Consider the following 12,219-nt stretch of genomic DNA (forward strand, 5'->3'; position numbering starts at 1 on the left):
CTTTATCCTCCACATGAGGGTCACGGGGGTGCTGTGCCAATTTCAGCTGACATAGGGCGATAGGCGGGGTACACGCCCATTGCAGGACCACGCGTAGAGACAAACAACCATACGCTCTCACACCTATGGTCAATCCAGAGTGTACAATTGACCTAATCCCCATATTGCATATTTCTGGACTGCGGGAAGAAACCGGAGAACCCGAAGAAAACCCAGGCACACACGGGGAGAACATGCACACTCCACGCAGAAAGGCCCTTGTTCCGACCGGGTCTCGAACCTGGGTCTTCTTGCTGCAAAGGCAAGAGTGCTAACCACTACACCGATCATGTTTTTTTTTTCATGTTTCTTTCTTCTTCCAGTAATCTTTTTGCCAACTACCTCTTTCATAATGAGAATGAGAACCTCCTTCTGCAAAACCAAACCTTTTAGTTGATTTAGTTGATTGACTTTTTTGTTTTTAGTCGATCCATCACCATATTTTGCCTTCATTATGTCCACCATGGGACCTGTAGCCTTTCCGTAGCAAAAGACAGTGCACAGTTATTACAACGCAGACATCCCTGCAAAGTGTGGTTTATTCTCACCCAACTACCCGGGGAATATGTTCTATTATCACCGGTTTATGCTGCGATTTTCATTACAATTACACAATCAGTGTACAATGTAAATGAGAAACGGTACATTTCACATGAAGGCCAATGCACATGTTGTGGAGTTGACGGTGGGACATATTTTCAGGTCATAGGTTAACCCTCATCTCACAGATGTGTGTTCACACACGGTACTCAAGATAATAAGAGTAAAAAATGGCAAGTGTCCTTGACCAAATCTGATATCAGATGGTCAGGGTGGGTTTAAAAGGACCAGCAGTGGAGCAGAGCTGACACCGAGGCTCAGACAGAAACCACCATGAAGGCTTTCATTCTTCTCGCTCTGTTCGCAGTGGCATGTGAGTCTTCTATTTAATATACTTTTTTAAATTTCAAAACAGGGTGGGACTTAACAATGTTTTATTGCTGCTTAAAATGTGTTTTTTTTCTACTGTCGATGTGAATTGTGGTTCATTGTGTGCTTCTGTCAGACGCTGCTCCCATTGACGATGAGGACGACAAGATTGTTGGAGGCTACGAGTGCAGAAAGAACTCTGTGGCCTACCAGGTCTCTCTGAACTCTGGATACCACTTCTGTGGAGGTTCCCTGATCTCCAGCACCTGGGTGGTGTCTGCTGCTCACTGCTACAAGTCGTAAGTGTGCACAAGACCCTTTTTTTTGGTTTAAACTGGAAAATATTGTTTGCTATGAAACCTAAAATGATCACCTCTTTACCAATGAAAATGTTTTTCAGCCGCATCCAGGTGCGTCTTGGTGAGCACAACATTGCTGTCAACGAGGGCACAGAGCAGTTCATCAACTCTGCTAAGGTCATCCGTCATCCCAGGTACAGCAGCCGCAACCTGGACAACGACATCATGCTGATCAAGCTGAGCAAGCCTGCCACCCTGAACAGCTACGTCCGCACCGTGTCCCTGCCCTCCAGCTGTGCCGGCTCTGGTACCCGCTGTCTGATCTCTGGATGGGGCAACACCAGCGGCTCTGGAAGTCAGTAAAACACCACAAACATACCTGAGAGGTTTTTAGTACGCGATGGCTTTTGAATATATACATGTACCCTATACTAATATTTTGCCTTCTACTCTAGGCAACTATCCTGATCGCCTGAGGTGCCTGGATGCCCCCATCCTGAGCGAGAGCAGCTGCAGGAACTCCTACCCTGGACAGATCACCTCCAACATGTTCTGTGCTGGATTCCTCGAGGGAGGCAAAGACTCCTGCCAGGTACCAGCTAAATTTATCTTCACTGATTCCTTCAGTGTTACATGTTGAACCCGAGGACACCTCTGCTCACTTCTTGTTTTCTCTCCGTCTCCTATCAGGGTGACTCTGGTGGCCCCGTGGTTTGCAATGGTCAGCTGCAGGGTGTGGTGTCCTGGGGCTATGGCTGCGCTCAGAGGAACAAGCCTGGAGTCTACGCCAAGGTCTGCAACTACAACTCCTGGATCCGCAGCACCATGTCCTCCAACTAAATAGATTGTTCACATATTGAGCAGAGAATACCTACATGTAACATCCAACAGGTTTTAATATGTGGACTAGTGTTTAAATCACGTCCCCATGTAAAATGTGTAATAAAAATACTATCAAACATATTTTCTGACCTTTTCTATTGTTTTTCATAATTCTCTGGTTGTGAGAGCTATATGTTTACTGTGGTTATACTGTGTATATTGTGAGTCCCTTTCAGTGGTATACAGTGTTTGTAAATTAAATAACAATGTTCAGTGCTTTCATGTAAAAGACTTCATTGTAAATATAGTACAATAAATAGTCACATCACAGCCTGTGCATATGTGACTCACGACTATAATCTTGTACACATTAACATTCCTGCACATCAAATCCTTTAGGTCCCTTAAGAACATTAATAACATTTAGTGTTTCACAAACAGTAAACCTTAAACTCAAATGTCTGAGCACAAATGTATCCATTGTTGTCATGGCGACAGTATTCCGCTTGGTTATTGATTAGTCTGCATTAAGAAGGGAATATTATTGAACTGTACACTCTCTGGAACACTTTTCTGTGGAGAATGAGTATGTTATAAAAAAACGTGTTTCTTTATAAATAGGGGTTTCATAGAAAAAACTTTCAAGTCACTTAAGGCACAATATTATATATTATGTCTAAGTGCCAGTGTTGTAATGTATCAAAGTACAAATACTTTGTTTCTGTACTTAAGTACAAAATTCATGTATCTTTACTTTACTTTATTTATATTTCTAGCAACTTTTGCTTTTACTCCAATACATCTCCTCTAACTATCTTTGTCACTTGTTACTACCAAATAAAATCAGAAGAATAAGAGTTGGTAATGGTTTACACTACAGTTTGCCATTCACACATCTCTCATATTCATTCACCCTCTACAACATGGGGTTAAGTGCCTTGCTCAGGGACACATATAGAATAGCAGAGCCAGGAATTAAACCCACAACCTTCCAGTTTAAAGGCAACTTGCCCTACCACTGAGCTACCATGGCTCAATCCTAACTCCTCACTTTTTTAATACTTTTACTTCTAAATCTTGAGTACATTTTATATCAGAAAATGGCTTTTGATACTTAAGTACAGTAAATGTCATGTACTTTAATACTTTTACTTAAGTAATATTATAAAAAGTAACTACAACTTCTACCAAAGTTATTTTCTGGTAAGATACTTGTGCTTTTACTCACGTATCCCTTTAAGGTACTTTATACAAGACTGCCAAGTGCACAAAAGTCTGTCATAATTGTAGTATTACTGTCCTTTATTTGGATCCCCGGAATAAAAGCTATGCAGATGCTAATGGGGATTTTAATAAACACACAATCAACTAAATCCACTTATTTTGAAAAGCGTATTTGCAGTTGCGAGATTTACAATAAATTGTGCCCCATTTTTGACAAATTTATAATTTAATGATTAGAAACCAATAAAACACCACCATCTTGAGTTTTCACTAGAAATGAAAAACTCTGGTGTATCTTAACATTTGAGTTACAGTTACTCTTCATTGCAGCAGTGTGTATGTGACTTGTGTGGTGTGTGTGTGTGTGTGTTTGTGTGTTACCTCCCAGCTGTTTGTTACAGTCCGGCACATTCACCGAGTCGCCTCCCGCTCCTCCTGCCGCCACCTCGGGTCGATCAGCTTGTAGAGACATGTCACCAGGGCAGTCTCTTGGTTTATGGCCTGTCATGTCACGTGATGAGCATCTTCTGCCACTCTGCCAAGCCTTTGTCCTCTGCTGTGTCTTTGTTCAGCACCGGTCACAGTCTGATACATGGTTGTGGCTGCCATGTGAAGCTCTTTTGCATCTTTTCATCTTTATCTTTATATTTGTTCTTCTGTTGAAGTTGATCTTGGGCATGGTTAGCGTGTCTGTGCAGTTCATGCAGAAATTCAGAACAGGAAATCAACAGTTGCTCACCAAACTTGAGGCCACACTCAACAGAGTTTGGCAGATGTCGAGTAGCCACGGTGACGGCAGCAACAGTCCAGGGCCTGAACACCGGTGATGAGTGCTTAACAGGCCCGGCCACTTCGACCATGGTCACCGTTGTCATCATCAGATGACACACGGTAGTTGTTGGTGGAGTCGGTGCTGGGGCTTTGAAGTCTCGTCTCTCTGAATGGTATGAGGGTCTTCAGGGTCTTGTGGTTGGCATCTCAGGATCCAGGTTCAGTGCAGTGATCTGTGGATAGAGAGAGGAACCGTGTGAGTATGGAGGTTTGAAAACAGTTCACTTAGGTTTTACGGGACACATAGGGGCTTCTTCCCCTCTACTACTTTTCCTCTCCGTGGCAAAAGACTGTGCACGGTTATTACGACACAAGTGTCTCCGCAGAGTGTGGTTTATTCTCACCCAATAACTTGGGTTCTATTATCACCAGTTTATACTGTGATTTACCATTACAATTACATAATCAGTTTACAATGTAAATGAGCTACTGTACCTTTCACATACATGTACACACATGAAGGCCAATGCACATGTTGTGGAGTTGACCATGGGACATTTGATTTCAGGTCATAGGTTAACCCTCATCTCACAGATGTGTGTTCACACGGTACTCAAGATAATAAGAGTAAAAAATGGAAAGTGTCCTTGACCAAATCTGATATCAGATGGTCAGGGTGGGTTTAAAAGGACCTGCAGTGGATCAGAGCTGACACCGAAGCTCAGACGGAAACCACCATGAAGGCTTTCATTCTTCTCGCTCTGTTCGCAGTGGCATGTGAGTCTTCTATTTAATGTACTTTTAGTTTTTTAAATTTTAAAACAGGGTGGGACTTAACAATATTTTATTGCTGCTTAAAATGTGTTTTTTCTATTGTCGTCATGCAAAATGTGAATTGTGGTTCATTGTATGCTTCTGTCAGACGCTGCTCCCATTGATGATGAGGACGACAAGATTGTTGGAGGCTACGAGTGCAGAAAGAACTCTGTGGCCTACCAGGTCTCTCTGAACTCTGGCTACCACTTCTGTGGAGGTTCCCTGATCTCCAGCACCTGGGTGGTGTCTGCTGCTCACTGCTACAAGTCGTAAGTGTGCACAAGACCCTTTTTTTTGGTTTAAACTGGAAAATATTGTTTGCTATGAAACTTAAAATGATCACCTCTTTACAAATGAAAATGTCTTTCAGCCGCATCCAGGTGCGTCTTGGTGAGCACAACATTGCTGTCAACGAGGGCACAGAGCAGTTCATCAACTCTGCTAAGGTCATCCGTCATCCCAGGTACAGCAGCCGCAACCTGGACAACGACATCATGCTGATCAAGCTGAGTAAGCCCGCCACCCTGAACAGCTACGTCCGCACCGTGTCCCTGCCCTCCAGCTGTGCCGGCTCTGGTACCCGCTGTCTGATCTCTGGATGGGGCAACACCAGCGGCTCTGGAAGTCAGTAAAACAGCACAAACATACCTGAGAGGTTTTTAGTACGTGATGGCTTTTGAATATATACATGTACCCTATACTGATATTTCCCCTTCTACTCTAGGCAACTATCCTGATCGCCTGATGTGCCTGGATGCCCCCATCCTGAGCGAGAGCAGCTGCAGGAACTCCTACCCTGGACAGATCACCTCCAACATGTTCTGTGCTGGATTCCTCGAGGGAGGCAAAGACTCCTGCCAGGTACCAGCTAAATTTATCTTCACTGATTCCTTCAGTGTTACATGTTGAACCCGAGGACACCTCTACTCACTTCTTGTTTTCTCTCCGTCTCCTATCAGGGTGACTCTGGTGGCCCCGTGGTTTGCAATGGTCAGCTGCAGGGTGTGGTGTCCTGGGGCTATGGCTGCGCTCAGAGGAACAAGCCTGGAGTCTACGCCAAGGTCTGCAACTACAACTCCTGGATCCGCAGCACCATGTCCTCCAACTAAAGTCTCTGTACAGTCTTTTGCCAAGAGGCAGGAAAGTGCTCAAATAAATTATTAAATAAATAAAAAAAAGATTCAAACTCATCTGTTTAGATTCAAATGGTTAAAACAAACCATAACTCAACTATGCTACCTACAATGCACTCTGTTAACATTTTTTTTTTATTTCAAAAGTTGTTTACCTTATCAAGAAGAAAAGAAAAAGACACTAAAATCAAAAGTGTTTAGCTAAAGGCACAATACAGGATTAACAATAAAATCAAATATGAATAAAAAAAGTGACCTTTATTAGTTTTAAGACAAACTACCCATGTACAACAGATAAGGGTGTCCATGTGGGAATCAGGCATGACATCAAAGCATGAAAATATATATATTTCCAAAAATAGTGAATGTTTAACCAACAGAGAATCAAACAAAATAAACTGCTGCAGAATGTCTGGAAAAAATAGCATCACTTGATTGCAGGCACATATCACAAGACAGATGCTGACACCGATATTGAAAGTGATACAAAACACAAAATGAAGATGAATGTCAACAGTTTGATTTGCATTAATTGAGAGTTTCCGTATGATAGTGATATTTTTTTGCCAACATTCTTTTTATTGTTTTTCACAACATAAAGAAATACAATCACATGTATTGAACAAACATGTCAACCGCACCCCATCCCATCCCAATTGTTCCAATTTTTGGTTGGGGAACTAAATAGTTATAGTCCATTATATAGGCGTAAACAACAACAAAAAACAACAAACATTACTGTATAATTGAATATTACAGAGGGCCACTGTTCACACGTCTCCAGGTTCTTCCATCACATGTGGCAAATCTATTCGTGATATATAAGAAATAAAAGGGTCCCAGATGTGATGGAAATGATGCTCTTGTTGTTTTAGTGTGAAGGTGATTTTCTCTAAGGGCAGAGTGGTAGATAGCTCAGTAAACCACCTGCTGATTCCTGGTCTTCTGGTATTTTTCCAGGATAGAGCTATTATTCTTTTTGCAATTAATATACTCAAATCTATAAATAATCGTTTATTTTTTTTTATTTTCAAATTCTCTGGGTACAAACCTAATATAAACAGCTGTGGGATTAAAGGTAGTTGAATATGTAAAATATTTTGAATATATTGTTTTACTTCTTGCCAGAATTTTTGTATGTCTGTACATTGCCAAATACAATGGAAAAATGTCCCCTTTTCCCTCTCACATTTGATACAAATATCAGGAATAGCACTATTATATTTATTTAGCTTTTCTGGAGTTATATACGATCGCATCAACCAATTATATTGCAGTAATTTTAGGCGGGTGTTAGTAGTTCTTGATTGTGCTTTAGCACATGCCTCTTCCCACTCAACCACCGAGATGTTTTCCTGTAGATCCTCTCTCCATGCCCCCAGCCGTCCCATAGATGTTTCTGCACATCCATCCACCAGACATTTATACATTTTGGAAATTAGACCCCTCCCTAAACAATTCGTATTCATTAGTTTCTCTATAACAGACATTTCAGGGATATCTAATGTTTGATTTTGTTGTGTTCTAATGAAATTTTTTAACTGTAGATATTTGAAAAAATGATTACGGGGTATATGAAATTTATCAACTATTTCTTCAAATGACATCAGCACCTTTTGCACATTGTACAGATCTCCTATTTTCCCCAGCCCCTTCATGACCCAAGATTTAAATCCCCCGTCTGCTTTTCCTGGTGGGAAGGAGTCATTCCTCCATATTGGGCTGAAGACAGAGAGAGAGGACGTTTCTTTAAGATATTTTTTAACTTGATGCCACACTACAATCATGTTTTTCACAATAGGATTTTTTGTAGTCTTTTTAAGGATTTTAGTGCTTGCTGAATATAGGTATGTAGGGAGGGGCAGACTTAGCTGGAGTTCCTCCATTTCTTTCCAGAAAGGAGCATCTCTTTCTGTGAAGTAGAATAGCAATGTTCTCAGTTGTGCTGCCCAATAGTACCAGAGTGGGTTGGGACATTTCAGTCCCCCTCTGTCAAAAGGTAAGTACAGTAGTGATAGTCGTGTTCGGGGACGTTTATTATTCCACAAAAATCTGATAAACAATCTTTTTAGTTGAGTGAACAGGTTACTTGGAGGAGGAAGTGGAAGATTTTGAAACAGATACAACAGTTTAGGCAGTATATTCATTTTAAGGATATTTATTTTACCTATTAGTGATATTGGTATATGTGTCCACCTATCCAGTGATTTTGAAATTTCTTGCATTAATGGTTCATAATTACATGCTATAATATGTTTAAGTTTTGGGACAATTTGGATACCCAAGTATGTGAAGCAATCCACAATTTTAAATTGAGTAGCTACATTAGGAGGGTTTTTACTTTCTAGTTGGTTTAGAAACATAATTGATGATTTGGATTTGTTTAATTTATATCCTGAGACTTTTCCAAATATATTGATGAGTTCTAATAATTCAGGAATGGATTTTTCCATCTTTTTCAGAAAAATTATTATGTCATCCGCAAATAGAGCTAGACGGTGCTCCTGTTGCCCAACTAATATGCCTGTTATGTTTTGGTGCATTCGTATAGCTATTGCCAGTGGTTCTATAGACATTATAAACAGCAAGGGAGATAAGGGATCTCCTTGCCTACATCCTCTTTGTATTTTAAAAGATCTGGATATATTACGATTAGTTATGATTTCAGCATATGGTTCTGTATAAAGTAGTTTTATCCACTTATTAAAATTTTCTCCAAAACCAAAACGTGTAAGGATCTCAAATAGATAGGACCATTCCACTCTGTCAAACGCTTTTTCCGCGTCTAATGACAGTAATGCTGTATCTGCTGCCCCCTTTTCTTCAAACAATATATTTAGTATTCTCCTAACATTATAGAAGCCTTGCCTATTTTTTACAAAGCCATTTTGATCTTTGTCAATAATATTTGGAATAATTTTCTCAAGTCTCCTGGCTATTATCTTACTCAAAATTTTTAAATCCACATTTAAAAGACTGATTGGCCTAAAATTTTCACAATTGTTATTTGGTTTGCCAGGTTTTGGCAACAAAGTGATTAGAGCTCCTCTTAAGGATATTGGGAGAATTCCATTTCGAAAAGATTCCATGAACATTTCTAATAGTGGTGGCATAAGTCTATGTTTAAACATTTTATAAATTTCAATAGGTATCCCATCTGGCCCTGGGGTTTTCCCTCCTTTGATATTGTCAATGGCAACAGATAATTCCATTAAAGTTATATCTTTTTCTAGTTCTTCTTTAATTTCTTCTGATATTCTGGGAATATGAATATGATCCAAAAAATGATTTAGTTCTAAAGTATTTAAACCTATTTCTGAGCTATACAGATTTTCAAAAAAATTCTTGAAGGTTTCATTTATTTCAATTGGGTCCACAATAGTTTCATTATTACCATTTTTCAATGAAGTTATTAGCCTTTCATTCTGCATTTGCTTGATGCGCCATGCTAGCACCCTGCCAGGTTTTTCACCTTGGTCATAGAATGTCTGTTTAAGTCGTAGTAGACCTGATAAAGCTTTTGTTGAAGATATTTCATTATATTGCGTTCTTAGTAGAAGTAGTTCTTGGTGAGTACCTTGAGATCCTGATTGATAGTATTCTTCTTCTAATTTCTTTATTTTTGTTTCTAGTGATTTTGTCTCCTTATACGATTCCTTAGCTTTAGAGCTAGTGATATTAATTATTTGTCCTCTAATAAATGCCTTAAATGCTTCCCATCTGATACTTCCTGAGGTCTCTGTTGTATTTGTTTCAAAATAGAATTTAATCTGTTCGTCAAGAAAGGTAACAAAGCCTGTATCCGCAAGCCATTTCGTTTTAAATCTCCATTTAGGACGATCACAAGTCAATTTGGGATCACAGTAGATTAAAGAGTTTGGGGCATGGTCTGACAGGAGTATTGCATCATAGGAAACCTTCTTAATTTTACATTTTAGTATTGCTGAAATCAGGAAGAAGTCTATACGGGAATATGACTGATGTGTACTAGAAAAGCATGAGTATTTTTTATCATTGGGATTGTCTTCCCTCCACACATCGATCAAATTCATTTCTTTCATGAAATAATGAATGACACTCCTGCTTCCCGAATGTGATCGATCCATTCCTGAACTTTTGTCTTTCCAAGGGTCTAATGTACAATTGAAGTCGCCCGCCATAATACAAGCACCAGGTAAAGAAGCAATAATTAGAAATAAGTCTTGGAAAAATTTTGGCTCATCTGTATTTGGGGCATAAATATTTACCAGAATTAATTGTTCCCTGAGAATTTTCCCTTGAATAATCAGGTACCGTCCTGCCTTGTCCCTAATAACTTTGTGAATCTGTAAAGGAATAGAATCATGAACCAAGATCATGACACCCCTTGCCTGAGAGGTGAAGGGGGCTGACAAAATGTTTCCTTTCCACCTCCTCCTCACTTTGAGCTCATCTCCAAGTGTTAAGTGAGTTTCTTGAAGAAATACTATGTTAGATTGTAATACTTTAATCCTGTTCATAACTTGTTTGACCTTTTTTGTTTTTTGTAGCCCTCTGCAATTCCAGGATGTAATTTTAACCTTTAGTTCAACAGACATTGAGATAAATGACTTTGAGTTTCCCCAACATTTTAAGTAATTTCAGCCCAAATACAGAGGGAAAGGAACCAAGAACGAAATACTTTCCCCTGGCCATTAACATACACCTGAGAGTCATTCCTCCAGGTGCCCCCCCACCCCCTTCAAATATTGGACCTCCAGAAAGCAAAAAGCTGGTCCACACAATGTGAGGAACAGTATAACCATGCTGATGCATAATAATAATAATAGTCAAAATAATTTAAGAGGAAAAAAAAAAAAGAGAAACTGAATATACCTAACTGCTCTGCTACTATCATTCAGATAATTGTTTTAGAGCAACCCAACAAATGAAAAACATACCTATATGTGGTCTCCTGAATTAAGTAATATATATTAAATAAATCGTTTCTTATCGATAGACAGGTGAGGGAGGGAACTCAGAACAGTGTATCAAATTAAACAATTTTAACTTTGCCCTCCACTTCTGTCTCTACAAATACAGGATAACAGAGTAATGTATCAACAGCGACTTAATTTGCATGTCTTATGGTCCTCTACTCCTCAGTACCTCAGTTCTGTTCCTTATCCGACTGGATTTTCTTAATAAAATGTTCGGCTTCGTCTGCGTTGTTGAAGATGTGGGAGCGATCGTTGTAGGTCACAATAAGCCGAGCCGGAGGGATCATGCCGTACCGGAGCCCAAGTGATCGTAGTTGTCGCCTCGCCTCCTCAAACTCCTTCATCTTCTTGTGCGTCTCCGCTGTCATGTCATTGTAGAATCTCACCGGCTGGTTTTTGTAGAGGATCTGCCGTTTTGCCCTGGCCGCTCTCATCACCGCTTCCTTATCCTTATAATTCAAGAACTTCATTATAAGGGTCCTCGATGCAGAATTAGACCCATGTTGTCGTTTTGGTCCAAGCCTGTGTGCTCTTTCCACCGTGATTGTCCCCCGGAGCGGAGTCAGCTCCAGCGCCTCCGGTATCCAGCTCTCCAGGAAGCCACAGGTGTCTACACCTTCTGCGCCCTCAGGTAAATTAACAAGCCTTACATTGGAGCGACGTGACCGGGTCTCCAGGTCCAGTACTTTCTCTTCGAGGTCTTTATTTTTCCTCTCTAGATTTTTCACCTTCTCTTGTAGCTCAGTTGTATCATCTTCTGTTGTCGAAATCCTCGCCTCTGCCTGTGTGACTCTTCGTGAGCAGTCTGTCAAGTCCTTCTTCACATTTTCGATGGCAGTGAGAATACCATCAAATTTGGATGAGAACTCAGACTTCATGTTATTAATAGCCGTTAGTATAGTTGTCAAAGTGGTACCGGACTCCTCGTTGGTAGTAATATCCGCCTCCGACTGCTTCTGGCAGTCAACGCTAGTGGTGGCGCCAGTGTCCGCGGTAGGATTCATGTTGCTAGCAGTTAGTTTATCTTTAGCGGTTGACGTTGCAAAGTTGGTCAGGCTGGATTGATGTATCTGGCCACGATTCGTCTTCTTAGGTGGCATCGGTATTATTTTTTAGTACTGGTGTAGTTGTCGGGCCGTTTGATTCATACGAATTTTGCTTTTAGAAAGGATTTGAAGGATTTGAGTAGCAGAGCAGTCTTACACGCGTCTCATCAGCATGCCGCCATGACCGGAAGCCCCATGATAG

General features: G+C 40.4%; 2 protein-coding genes across 2 annotated transcripts; both read left to right on the plus strand.

Moving 5' to 3' along the window:
• The first annotated feature begins 882 nt into the window (after positions 1-882).
• Positions 883-2,210, plus strand: LOC122774574 (trypsin-3). The gene is made up of 5 exons (XM_044033980.1): positions 883-952; positions 1,085-1,247; positions 1,349-1,602; positions 1,703-1,839; positions 1,938-2,210. The coding sequence occupies exons 1-5, from the start codon at positions 913-915 to the stop codon at positions 2,085-2,087; spliced, it is 744 nt and encodes a 247-aa protein (XP_043889915.1). The 5' UTR covers positions 883-912; the 3' UTR covers positions 2,088-2,210.
• Positions 2,211-4,783: 2,573 nt separating this feature from the next.
• Positions 4,784-6,070, plus strand: LOC122774575 (trypsin-3-like). Its single transcript, XM_044033981.1, has 5 exons — positions 4,784-4,841; positions 4,987-5,149; positions 5,251-5,504; positions 5,605-5,741; positions 5,840-6,070. Exons 1-5 carry the CDS (start codon positions 4,802-4,804, stop codon positions 5,987-5,989), a joined length of 744 nt encoding a protein of 247 aa, XP_043889916.1. The 5' UTR covers positions 4,784-4,801; the 3' UTR covers positions 5,990-6,070.
• Positions 6,071-12,219: the final 6,149 nt, after the last annotated feature.

The sequence above is a fragment of the Solea senegalensis genome, linkage group LG9 (assembly GCF_019176455.1).
Source record: "Solea senegalensis isolate Sse05_10M linkage group LG9, IFAPA_SoseM_1, whole genome shotgun sequence".
NCBI lineage: Eukaryota > Metazoa > Chordata > Actinopteri > Pleuronectiformes > Soleidae > Solea > Solea senegalensis.